The 12,822-nt window shown below is 44.5% G+C and overlaps 1 protein-coding gene across 6 annotated transcripts; it reads left to right on the top strand.

The window, feature by feature from the left end:
• The first annotated feature begins 1,940 nt into the window (after window positions 1–1,940).
• Window positions 1,941–11,181, top strand: RNF6 (ring finger protein 6). 6 transcript variants are annotated; one of them, XM_052671110.1, is made up of 4 exons: window positions 1,941–1,959; window positions 5,183–5,384; window positions 7,421–7,528; window positions 8,328–11,181. In XM_052671110.1, exons 2-4 carry the CDS (start codon window positions 5,192–5,194, stop codon window positions 10,064–10,066), a joined length of 2,040 nt encoding a protein of 679 aa, XP_052527070.1. In that variant the 5' UTR covers window positions 1,941–1,959; window positions 5,183–5,191; the 3' UTR covers window positions 10,067–11,181. The 6 variants fall into 6 exon arrangements, with proteins under 6 accessions (XP_052527070.1, XP_052527068.1, XP_052527065.1 ...); XM_052671108.1 differs by lacking the exon at window positions 1,941–1,959 and adding an exon at window positions 2,130–2,211; XM_052671105.1 differs by lacking the exon at window positions 1,941–1,959 and adding an exon at window positions 2,480–4,082.
• Window positions 11,182–12,822: the final 1,641 nt, after the last annotated feature.

Here is a 12,822-nt window from a genome sequence, read left to right as displayed (position 1 = left end):
CAAGGGTTGAACCCTTGAATAAACCTAGTAGAAAAGAGTAGCCTTGAGAATCAGAATAGCCTCGGTGCTAAAAACGTCCTTCCTGTTGCATCCCTACATAGATAGCATGAACTGGCAAAAACAAACAAACAAACAAACAAACAAAAAACACAAAACAAACAAACAAACAAAAAACAGTATAAACTGGTAAGAAACCTAAATGTAACTCTTCCTTACACTTCTTTCTCAAAAAGTATACACAAATTGTGCAGTTTGTAAAGAAGGGAATAGAAGTGTCTTCCTGGACACTGCCCTCAGCCCTTCCTATCACCTCCCTTATTCATGAGGACTTGTTTTTGCATCAAGACCAACTGCAGAATATCCATATTTTATTTCTCTGAGGAAATTTGAGCAAAAGCATCAGCAATTTGGATATCCTAGGAACGAGGTGATTTTACTGAGGTCTCCTGTTCTGCTGATTCAAATAGTTTATACAAGGTGTGGAATGCTCCATCTGTCACAGCCCATCAGCTTCTGCCCTGTGTAGAATCACAGAATTGTTTGAGTTGAAAGGAGCCCTTAAAAGCCATCTAGTCCAACTGTCCTGCAGTGAGCAGGGTTACCTACAGATCCATTGGGTTGCTCAGACACCCATCCACTGTGATCCTGCACAGTGATGGGGCACCTACCCCCTCTTTGGGCAACCTGGGCCAGCGCATCATGCTTACTGTAAAAAAACCTCTTCCTTACATCCAGTCTAAATCTCTTGTAGTTTGGAACTGTTTCCCCTTGTCCTATCGCAACACACCCTGCTAGAGATTCTGACCTCTTCTTTCTTACAGTCCCCCTTCACACACTGAAAGGCCACTCTCAGGTCTCCCCATAGCCTCCTCTTCTCCAGGCTGAACAGCCCCAGTTCTCAGCCTGTCCTCTAGGGAGGTGTTCCATCCCTTGGATTAGCGTAGAAGCTACCAATGGAAGCAACACAGGAAAGAAAGCCTGTGCACGTTGTTAGCTTAGCAGCAGTGTGCACGTCAACTTTGTAATAGCATTTGGAGCTTGTGTGCAAAGTTCTATGCTACAGAGTGACTGAAGTCACAGCTTCTGCAACGGCACTGAGCTCTCGGAGGCTCTCTTCGGAAAATGGAAAAGGTGAAGGGAGACAATGGCAGAAAAGTGAAGGAAATAGAAAGGCAGAAAGGAAAGGCACAGAGTCACATGGAAAATACAATCATCCTATCCAAAAAAGCAAACCTGGGAAGGGAAGAGCAGGGAAAAAGCCAGCTCTTGTAAAGAATAAAATATGGAGCACCAGAAGCAGCTGAAGCTGCAGTCCTACGCTGGTTTGCCAACGTGCAGCAGTGATCACCGGAACGGAGAGGATATTCCGGTGCCGAGAAGGGATGCATGGCGAAATCCTGCCTGTGAAAGTCTATCCGCCCTCAGTCAGGGCTCACACCCGCCTGGAGACAGCGATGCGAGTTGTGACCCACAGCGGTCTGGCTAACGAAACGCCAACACCCGAGCAGACTTCCTTCTGCGTTTAACGGGAGAGATCGTGTCGAGGACGGCAGTTAGGAGCGAGGAGATCAGCGTTAGCGCGGACGCGTACAGAGAGGCGGCGCGGGGCCGTGCAGGGAGCTCACGGGCTGCCCGCGGACAGCCGGGCGAACGCGAGGCGTTTTTTCCCCGAGCTCCTGGCCCCCGATCGGCCGCGGCCGCCCCGCAGACCGGTAACGGCTCCGAGCCGACAATGGCCGCGCGCCGCCGCACTCCTCGGCGCGCTGCCGCCGCCAGGCGCGCGCCCCGGCCGTCGGCCTTTGTCCGGCGCGCGACCCAAAGGTCGCTAGCGCCGCGGCTGCGCATGTGCGGGAGGGGGCGGTGCTCGGCGGAGGGCCGCGCTCGGAACTCGCGCTCGCGGCTCCCGGCGGCCGCCCGGACCGCAATCGGGGCCGGGACGCCCGCTCGCACGGCTCAGGGGTCGGTGTCTTTCCGCTCCCGCCGCCGGGAGGGAAGGGGAGAGCGGAGCGGGGCCGGGAGCCGGGCCGTCCCGCGGGCGGCAGGCGGGGCCGGGCTCCCGGGTCTTCCTGGCCCCTCTCCGGGCGGCCCGCACCGCGGCGGTCGGCGGCACGGACGCCTCCCCGGCTCCGCGCCGCGGGTGATGCCGCTCCCCGGCGGGCGGGGCGGCCGGGGGCGCGGGCGGCGCTGGAGGCGGCGATCCGGCCGGTGGCGGTTAGTGCGGGGCCCGGCCGGGGAGCGTGAGGAGAGCCGGGGGGGGGGAAGGGGCGCGAACGCGGCCTACCTCGCCGCGTCGCGGTCGGCCGGCGGCCGGGCGGGCGGTTGGCCGGGAGAGTTGTCGATCGCTGCCCCCGGCCTGCCCCGGCCCGGCGGCGGGCTGCGGAACGGGGCCGGCCGGCCGGCCGAGGGGTGCGCGGCTGCGTGCCTCCCGCAGCGCCCGGGCCTCAGAGAGCGGCGCGGGGCCGCGCTGCCGTGGGAGCGGGGGAGGCCGCGGGGCTCTCGTCGCTATGCCGGGCTTCCTTTGTCTGCCTCTGCTTCCCCCTCCCTTCCTCACGCAGAGTCTGGTGGTTTCTCTCCCTCTTTTTTTTTTTTTTCTTTCAAGTTCGGTGAGATCATCTCGCCCGGAGGCTGAGATGTGACGGAAATCCTAAGTGGTCTCGTTGTCCGCGAGGTTTCCTCATCTAAACTCAGTTGTCGTCTTGCAGTCAGGTGGTAGGCGATCGGAAAACGCATACCTCGTGGCCTGCGGGGCAGGGAGGCGTGCAGAGGGGCCAGAGCTTAAAAGCGCACGATATGTGCAGCTTAGGTAGAAACGATCGTAAATATTAGAGAAAGGGCCAGAATAGGTGTGAACTAAGAAGGAAAGGAGTTTGTCTTGGGCTAGAAAATGTGGACAAGCTGCTGGCTTGTGGCTCTTGTTTCTTTGCAACGGAAATGTAACCCGGAGCTGTAAATGGATTTTACGTTTTTGTTTCTTAGTAGTTAAAATCCTGCAGCTTTCAACGCCTTGAAATATTTTAAGGGCCAAAGTATTTCATTTTGGTGGTGTTTGATAACAAATATGGCTAGTAGCTGTCATCCTTGCAGTTGTGTTAAACAGATGGGACAGCCAAAGGTTTCTCACTTCTTATGGTTTCTAAGTGAGTCACTTAAGGAGGGTGAGTAATTGCCCTAGCGTCCCATTGTCAACAAAGCAGTATTTCTGTGTGTGGTAGAATTCCAGATTTTGCACGAATGCAGAAGGAAAAGCAAAGAATCCTTCTTTCACACAACAGTTTAAATTTAGGTTGAAGGAGACTACATGCAATGGGCTTCTCATCTCAAGAATCTATGTGTGAGTTTCTCTGCAGCTGTATGGTGATATAGCCAGGAAATCAGTTAACGTAGCATAGTTATAGGGCGGGCACTAACATTTACTGTTAGGTTTTCATCTCAACAGCAGCCTTACGTGAAACTAAATAAACTATCTGTTGTCTTCTGTGTGCTGCTTACCTCAAGTATTAAGTCAGCTGGGGGCGGAGGCATTTTCTTTAGTACTTACTGCAGCATGGATTAAGCATTTTCATGACAGCAGTCAAATGGTGCTGCTGTGAGGGTAGTGATAGTGCTATGACCGTGTGTTGAGTGGAGGGGGGGCAGTTGCATTTGTTTGGAAGAAGGCAGGGCAGTGATATGAAGAGCTGGCTGAGAAATTTGTGTTTAGAAATGTGTTAAGAGAAGTGACCTGATTTGGGCGTAGCCACTGTGGTAAACAAAAGTCAGTACTTAACTGCAGATTGTGAGGCTGAGCACAGAAGGTGACAGTAAATTAACAGACTCTGCAAACATTATGGGAACAGAAAATGGCTTGTGAGGGAGGTACTCAGATTTCATATAGTTTAAGTTCAACGAGTTAAACATCTATAAGAGAAGTATTACATACATCCAAATGCAGCATTGGATGCAGGAGGCAGATGAATGACAAGATTGATTGGCATGTTTGGAAGCGCAGTCACCTATGGTGAAGGGGGAAAAGTAGCAGATGGGGTGGAAAATGAGGAGACCGAGGATGCATCAGAATGGATCCCACAGAGAACATAAGCAAGGTATATTAAATGTATGCCAGCGTCTGCTGTTGGCAAATACATTTCCTGACTCTTCATGTCTGTTGGCAGCAGTGATTAAGATCTACTCTTTATTGAATGTATGTTGATTTGGTCTGCTTGTCAGCTTGTGAGCTTTTCTGTGAAGACTAATTACCGAGTGGGAGAGTGCTGAGAATGCTGTTCTGTGTTTCCCCATTTAACACTTGAAGACATTGACATGTTGGTGAATTGACCCCTCAAAAAGAAGTATTTGTCCAATAACTTCTTCTCCACAATTAAACAGAGTAGTGCTGCATGGTGATTCCTGGTAATCTCATTAGAGAAGTGATCTGTCAGTTGTCTACCACAGCAAGTATTACAGATGGCTTTTGTTAAATGTGAAGCCCTACTGAAAGGATGACACCCTGCTTTCTCTTCTTTAAAACTGAGTATTGAAAAACAGGTATGGCCAAGAAAAGGGAGATTCATTCTTTTGTTAGCTTGGACTAGAGAGTGCAAGAAAAATGTAAAACTGGTGTCAGAATGTCAAAAGGATAACTTTCACCAAAAATGTGTCTGTAGGCTTCGTAGTGTGGGAGTGGTGGTATGGACTGAGATAATGCTGTAATGTGCCTATCAGTAAACATTTCAAGAGTTCTCCAAAGCAGTCACTGTTTTTTTGGAAGTCTACGCTGGGTAATTACAGAACAATGTTTTCAGTGATACTTAGCTTCTGAAGTACTACATGCTGCTGTTTTATTTCACTGGGGGAAGGTCATTCGTGTTATTCCTTTAATTTTCAATGCTGTCCTTACACAGCAAAAAATAAACCTGTTATTGCTATTGTATTTTAAAGTTGGTGTATCAACTGCAACGTCTTTTCCAAGAGGAAAAAGGGACTGAGAGCTATTTTTGTACAAGTTAGAAGCAAAACACTTGTACGATGAACAATACTGGTGAACTGACTTGGCAAATAACATAGTTTGGTTCATCTTAATCACCTTTAGCTATTTATTAATAAACTAATTTAAATGAAAATGATGGGAACTTCTTACCATAAACTAGGTAAAATCTTACCATAATTATTGTACAGTCTAACCTTCCAATTTTGCATAAGGCAGCCTGGCATCATGGATCGCTCTCGGCACCGTGCAGGGAATGGCAATGAACAGGCATCTTCGCGAGAGCATGGTCACGGTGAAGATGAGAGACAGCGACAGCTGGAGCGCCTCAGCAGGGAGGAAGCCTATTACCAGTTCATCAATGAACTCAATGAAGACGACTACAGGTTGATGAGAGACCACAACCTGCTTGGCACTCCTGGTAAGATGTGGGTACCTTCAGCAGGAAAGTTGTACTGTGAGGTAACGCTGCTGTTGTCAGGCTCCACATTTAGTAGAAATGTGGATTTCTATTTAAAATTAATGATAGTCAATAAAAGTTAACTTAAATAGATGCTGAAGCTTGAAAAAAAAATATAAGTTATCTGAATACTGGTAATATTCAAACCCAGATAATTAATGCTAAAGTATATCTGGCAACTGATGTCACCTACCTGGACTTCTGCAAGGTCTTTGATATGATCCTCCACCACATCCTTATCTCTAAATTGAATTTGAAGGGTGGACTGTTTAGTGAATAAGGAATTGCTTGGATGGCTATAGCCAGACAGTTGTGGTCAGTGGTTCTATGTCCAGGTGGAGGATGGTAATGAGGGGTGTCGCCCAGGCATCTGTCTTGGGACCGGTTTTCTTTAACATCTTTATCAGTGACATAGGTGATGGACTGAGAAGAAGAGGAATGGCAGGGGGAGGTGATTGTTCCCCTCTGTTTGGCTCTTGTGAGTTCCCATCTGTAGTATTGTGTCCAGGGCCTCCAACATAGGAAGGATGTGGAGCTTTTTGGAGAGGATCCAGATGAGGGCCATGAAGGTGATCAGAGGGCTGGAGCATCTGTCCTGTTGAGACAGGTGAAGGAGCTGGGCTTGTTCAACCTGGAAAAGAGAAGGCTGTGGAGAGACCTCATTGCGGCCTTGCAGTATTTAAAAGGAGTTTATAAACATGAGGGAAGTCAACTTATTACACAGGTAGATAGTGATAGGATAAGAGAGAATGGTTTTAAAGTAAAGGCGGGGAGATCTAGATTGGATATCAGGGACGTTTTTCTCTGAGAGGGCGGTGAGGTGCTGGAATGGATGTGGAAGTTATGGATGCCCCATCCCTGGAGGTGTTTAAGGCCAGGTTGGGTGGGCCCTGGGCAACCTGCAGGGGTTGGAACTTGATCCTTGGAGTCTGTCTCAATATAATTATTGGTGGAGATGGTTTGACATATATATACCCAGAGAAAGATTAAGGCAACAAATAAGGCCAAATGTTGTCCAGTGATTTATTGCAAATTCTGTGCTACAAGGAATGCAGATGAGATGGGGAAGTTAGCAGTAGTAAAGAGAGAAATCCTAGCAAATGGTTAACAAAGCAGGAACAGTCACCACCAGGGATCCAGTGGTGTCTTGTTGGCCCATAGGGAAGCTGCAAGTCAGTCAGCGACGTCTGGGTGAGCTGCAGCGCTGCAGTTCTGCCAAGGTGGTACCCGTTCTTCCTTGGAACTCTTTTGGTTTTTATCTTCTGTGTAGTGTCCTTTTGGTTGCCAGGGGCAGCAGCTGATTGTCAAGAGCACTTCTGTTTGGTTCGCTGGGGCAACGGCAGTTGCCATGGGTGCTTCTGTTTTGATAGTGCGGGGAGACAGTAGTTGAAACAGCACGTCCACTGTACATGCCCTTCCTGTTGGGTAGTGGGCAGTAGATCACGCGATTGTCTCACAGTGAGCTGCTAGGTATGCACACTGACTGCATGGTGGTCCTCTCCTCTGAGACGATCCCCACAGGTCAGCTTGAATGCCCAAAAGAAGCAACAGCTGAAAAGGTTTCTCCTGGTTGCATATGTTTCTCTTGCTGCTGTGCTTATGGTAACCATTAATGCCAAAAGCTTGTCCAGCAGATTATGCCCTGGATGTGTGCCGCTGAACAAGCTTTGAGCCAGAAATTGTTCCAGCTTCTTACAGGGTCCCTTCCAACTCAAGCCAATCTATGATTCTATGGTTATCTATCTGTGGCACTACTTTGGGCTTCTGGTTGCTTGTTTAAAGTAAGCATGCGCTTGATGCTCATTCAGTATCCACCCCTCTCTAGTAACTACTTCTTGTTATCTGCTTACTTGTCTTCCAATTTCATCCTAATGCTCCTTGCTTTTAAATTTAAATTTACCTCCTTTCTTAAGATTTTTTCTTCAAAATGGAAAATATTATTTCTGCGTGGCTGTGTTGAGCTGATAACAGCATGATCAATATGTAAACTATTCCAGGGGAAATAACAGCAGAAGAGTTGCAGCAACGTTTGGAAGGGGCTAAGGAGCGTCTGGCATCACAGTCTGATCTGGAAAACAGAGAAGGTGAAGGTAGAACTGCTGGAGGTAAATATTCTTTCTTCATATGCATGTATAGTACATACAGATATTTAAGAGAAATGCTGATCAAAAGTCATTTTTTCACTCTGCCTCTGAAATGTTCTCAAGTAAGATTAACTTTAAATTCTTATGAAAGATTTTAGTGGGAGACACTAATTAGTTTCTTCTCTTCTTCTGATTTCCTTTTGTTAATGAGTCTAGGAGCGCAAAAAAAAAAAATTATTTTAATTCTTAAGCAGTTTTAGTATACATTAGAGAAGCTAGAGAAGAAAAGAAGACAACTGGTAAACAGTTAACCTTTCTTCTGTTTTGTTTTTGTTATCTTATTTCTGTTTGTTGTAACAGTGAGGTTGATACTATTTATGCTCATCACTTCCTCACCAGTACTGGCTCATTTGGCCAGTTCCTTTTCTAAAAGGATAACATCTGTCTTAGCTTTTCTCACTTTATCAAAATTAGTTGACAAAGTTACTCTGAAATCAGTAGCTTAAGTGAGAAACGGATATTGGACAAATTGAACTACTTTTGGGCTGTCTCTGAGCGCTTTCTCAGAAGAGGCTGTGTAGATATAGTAATTTATTTGTACCTGCTGGTAAGATCAAAATTCCAGCTTAAGCTTAACAATTTTGTTGATGTTTCTACATACAATATATTTTCAGCAAAATTATGTTATCAGGGAGAGGTAGCTGTCCTGCTACCTTAACTCTTAGGAAGTCAGAGCTAAGCAAGCATAGAGGATTTGGAACGCATCATAGTGTGCTAAGAATGCAATTGTATGGATGCTTGCAATTTTTATTTCTCTCAGATTCTGATGTTCTTGCAGAAAACTCAAATGGTGATTCTTTGCTTGAATGGCTGAACACGTTTCGTCGCACAGGAAATGCCACTCGCAGTGGACAGAGTGGGAACCAAACCTGGAGAGCTGTGAGTCGGACAAATCCAAACAGTGGGGAATTTCGATTTAGTCTTGAAATCAACATAAATCACGAGCATAACAATTTTGAAACCACTGGTGAAGAATATGTGGGTATAGATCGTAGCAGAATGTATTTAGAAAGAAGACATCAAAGAGCTGTCAGTCCAGTAACCACACGAACAAGAAGCAGGACGACAAGAGAAGTGAACAGCCAGGCTGCAAGCACTGCAAGAACCAGGTCTTTAAGAAGCTCTGTAGTGCAAAGCTCTGAAGCAGCCTCTCTTCCAATCTCAGGGAGGCTCAGGAGTAGAACGAGGGAATTGACTGGCCTTCACCAAACAAATACTACACGTCATAGTTCTACAACTGCTGGTGAACAAAGAGAAATGCCAGAAAGAGGTACTTCTACAAGAGTCACAAGACGTAGTAGATCTAGAGCTAACGTTCGGGTGAATACAAACCAAAGACTGGAAATTCTGCGGTTGAGGTCTACTTTGAGTAGTCGAAGCCGCTCTCCACTGCAGAGGCAAGGTGACACTGCTTATTCTGAGGAACTTGGGCAGAGGCAGAATAGAAGTACACAGCAAGCTAGTAGAGGTAGAAGACAAACAGCACAACATCCTCAGCAGCCTGCTGAAGAACAAGCAAGAAATAACACTCAAACGCCTCAGCCTTCCTCTGCAGCCCCATCCATGGGATTAACTTCAGAAGAGGAGGAATCTAGTAGGCCAGTAGCCACTGTTAGAAGGCATCCAACAATTACTCTAGATCTTCAAGTGAGAAGAATTCGTCCTGGAGAAAACAGAGATCGGGACAGTATTGCTAGCAGAACTCGTTCTAGAGTAGGAATGGCAGAAAACACAGTTACTTTTGAAAGTGACACTGGAGGATTTCGGAGGACGATATCGCGATCAGAACGTGCGGGTATTCGAACCTACGTTAGCACCATACGGATCCCTCTGCGTCGGATTTCAGAAACTGGGCTTGGCGAGCCTTCATCAGTGGCTCTTCGGTCAATCCTTAGACAAATTATGACAGGTTTTGGAGAACTGAGTTCCTTAATGGAAACTGAATCTAACTCAGAAATGCAAAGAGGTGCTCATCACTTACCAGATGTACAGGCAGAGCAGAATAACTCAAGCTCAGTAAACAATAGCAGTGATCCAAGTGAGGTTTCTCCTCGGAATGGGCACGCAGTAGAAGACGACAGTGAAAGAAACAGACGCAGTGATGATACACGACACTATGGTCGCAGTAATGAGAACCAGGATAACAGACAGTCTCAAGACGCTAACAGCCTGGTGGAAAATGGAACTCTGCCCATCCTTCGGCTTGCTCACTTCTTCCTGCTGAACGAAGACGATGAAGACGAGCGTTTAAGAGGTTTAACCAAAGAGCAGATTGACAATCTTTCTACTCGGAATTATGGGGATATCCACGCTGAGGAGGAAATAAGTAAAACATGCAGTGTTTGCATTAACGAATATGTAACGGGAAATAAGCTAAGGCAGTTACCTTGTATGCATGAGTTTCATATTCATTGTATAGATCGCTGGCTTTCTGAAAATTCCACTTGCCCAATTTGTCGGCAGCCCGTACTGGGGTCCGATGCCACAGACAACGGCTAAAATCATTTGTACTACTCAATATTTAAAGATCTACTTCTGCTCTGTTTATGATGAGCCAGAGCAAATGAAATGACTTGCATAGGGGTCCATTTGTGTGGGGAATTTTGTTAGGTTTCTTTAAAAATAATAGGAAACTTGTCTAAATCTAGCAATGTAAATAACTATTTTTCTCCAAGTGCAGATCTAGGAGTACACATAGAACCAAATGATATCGGTAAAGTTTATATTTTTTTAGGTAATTTTGTTATGCTAAGCACTTTTGTAAATAGAGAAATGCAATAGTTAATCGGTCCTGCTTCTCCTATGTTTTTTTTTAACAGCGTAATGGACTCACTTTATTTAGATTACAAATTGTTTCACACAGACCTACCACTGTGTTGAAAAATTAGTGTCTAAATAGCCATTCATTAGCTTTTTGTTCTAAGAACAATTTCTTTTACAGAGTCTCTTGCTGGATATGTTTGCTAAAAGTATTTAAGTTACTTGAAGTGCTCATTTTAATATACAATATATTTTTTTTAACATTCAGATATCCTTTCCAAAAACTTGCCAATTTGGTTCTATTTAAAATTCTTATGGCAATTTTTGCATGTGGTTTTACACAATGCTTAATGCTGACAAGTTCATGTTCAAAAGGATGGATTAGTGATAAAAATGTGCATAATTAAAAGCTGTCTCTGACAATCGCTGTCTCTTCAGTACAGACAGCCGTCACGTTGGTGACAATTCCAAGAGTGTGTCTTAATGAACATGTTTGCTCAAGGAGTAAATGAGCATTGAGAAAGCCTTTTTACTTTCCCAAATTACTCAATATTCACGTTTGGTTTTTTTAACTGCCTTAGTTTAAAGAGGGAAATAATTCCTTAATCGTTATATTGTCTACAATATGCATGTTTTGTGCATCCTACTCAGAAAAACAAAGGCTTGAAGTGTTTTTGTACAGAATTTTAAGGTACATATGTTACTAGTCCTCTTGAAACATATCTGAGGAGCAAATGGCAAAAGACACTAAAAAGGACAAGTAAGCTTCCTTTGAAGTCCCCAAATTATTGTACTATTAGATATTAAACTTTATACCAGTAACTTATAAAGAAATAAAGTTGCAAAACAAATAACTGAGGCCTTGTGTGGGTTGCTTTTGAATTGTATCTGTACATCGGTAAGAAGACTTACTGTTGATTCTCAGGTTTTTTTCCCTCTCATTTCCCCCAGATGTGTACTTGTGTTTCCACAGTATGTGTTAGCTGCCGTGTAGGTTAAAAGAAAAATCGAGACAAAGCACTCTTAAGGCTTTTGGAAGTGTGCTGAATGTTAGAAAAGCTCATCTTCCTCTGAGGAATGTACATCTCCATCTGCAGAGAAAGGCAGAGTCATGAAACACGTATGTGGTATGTTGAGTAGTTGGGAGAATACTTAGTGAATAAAGTTGCACTTTTTCTGATTATGGACTGCCTTGACAGGATGTGTTTCAATTAAAACACTTGGTTAGGCAAACCTGGAAGGGAAATGATACAATCCTCTGTTAGGCTGTTGGGTATCTTTTTTTCAGGTTTGCTCATGAAAACCTTGTGTCAAAAGTTCCATACATTTGGGATGCTTCTTTTTTATTCCTAAGAGTAATTGTAAGAATTTTTTGAAGAGGTTTAAATGAGTTTCAGGATATGGTGATGATCTCTTCTGATGTCATTTGGACAATTATTATGAACATTGTTAACATCTCTCTGGTAGCTCCTTAGCAATATTAAAAAGTTAGATTTAAACATTGTTACCAGAAATTTTTTTTTAAAGTTTTTCTGTTATTCTTGTTAGCTCCTGATATGGACAGTAAATATGTGGGTGCCTTCTGCTACTTCCTTGTCTCCTGTGGTTTTCCTTTGTGTTTGAATGCTGCCTCACTCAAGTGCTATGGCTGTAGACACCTGCCTTTGCCTCACTGTTGCTTTGCTGATTGTTTTTTTTTTTCAAAGTCAATTTCTGCTTAAATCTTTACTGGATCGCACGTTTATGTGTTTCATAGAGTGTTTATCAAGTTGGAATCCTGCTCACTAATGCACTAAAGGTAAAGGGAGATTCCTTGTGCTTTCTTTGATTAGATTGGGGTTTTGTTGTGTAATGGCAAGAGCAAAATTTCTGATACAGTTCAAGACTGAGCTGCAGTTACTGAGCTGGGGAATTCCAAACATACAGTTAGAGCTTTGCACAGAAATCATGGGCTGCTGGATAGGAAAGATGAAATCTCCCATGTTATATTCCTGTCCTGTTGCACATGAGTTGTCTTGTTTGACCTAATTGGAAGGGCATGTCATTTGTTTCTCAGTTTTCCTGGCAAATTGTATTGGTGGGACCAATTAAAGGCTCAGTTATTCAGTTAGGAATTGGCTTCTATTGCTGAGATATTCCTTCAGTTCTCCACATCTACCTTCAGGTACCTTGTTGTACCTTGTCCATGGTTTGGGAGTTTCTTGATCCAAGTCGTCTGTGTGTTTAAGAGCTTGGTTAATTTATTCCCCATGCATTTCCTAGTGGCTTTCAAACTCATCTGTGTTCTTGATCTCCACAGAGATTTGCTTAGAGGTAAAAAGTTTCTTTTGTTGTTTTATACTCAATTTTTTACTGTTTAGGATCTGTAGATTTTGTACTGTAAAACGCCACATCACCAAAATAACACTTCCCCATTCATTTTGCTAATTCTGCCACTTCTTATTTTTAACACAACAGTCTTAACAAATCACTTTCTACCTGGAAACTGTTCTTTA

The sequence above is a fragment of the Tympanuchus pallidicinctus genome, unplaced genomic scaffold, assembly GCF_026119805.1.
Source record: "Tympanuchus pallidicinctus isolate F22 unplaced genomic scaffold, pur_lepc_1.0 scaffold11, whole genome shotgun sequence".
Classification (NCBI taxonomy): domain Eukaryota; kingdom Metazoa; phylum Chordata; class Aves; order Galliformes; family Phasianidae; genus Tympanuchus; species Tympanuchus pallidicinctus.
This window is presented reverse-complemented; position numbering and strand designations above follow the sequence as displayed.

Bases quoted from the DNA above. Each gene is read 5' to 3' on its own strand.
- RNF6 (XM_052671105.1), top strand. From the start codon at position 4,056: ATGGATCCCACAGAGAACATAAGCAAG. The intron at 4,083-5,182 runs GTATATTAAATG...TGCATAAGGCAG, and splicing joins CCACAGAGAACATAAGCAAG to CCTGGCATCATGGATCGCTC. The intron at 7,529-8,327 runs GTAAATATTCTT...TATTTCTCTCAG, and splicing joins TGAAGGTAGAACTGCTGGAG to ATTCTGATGTTCTTGCAGAA.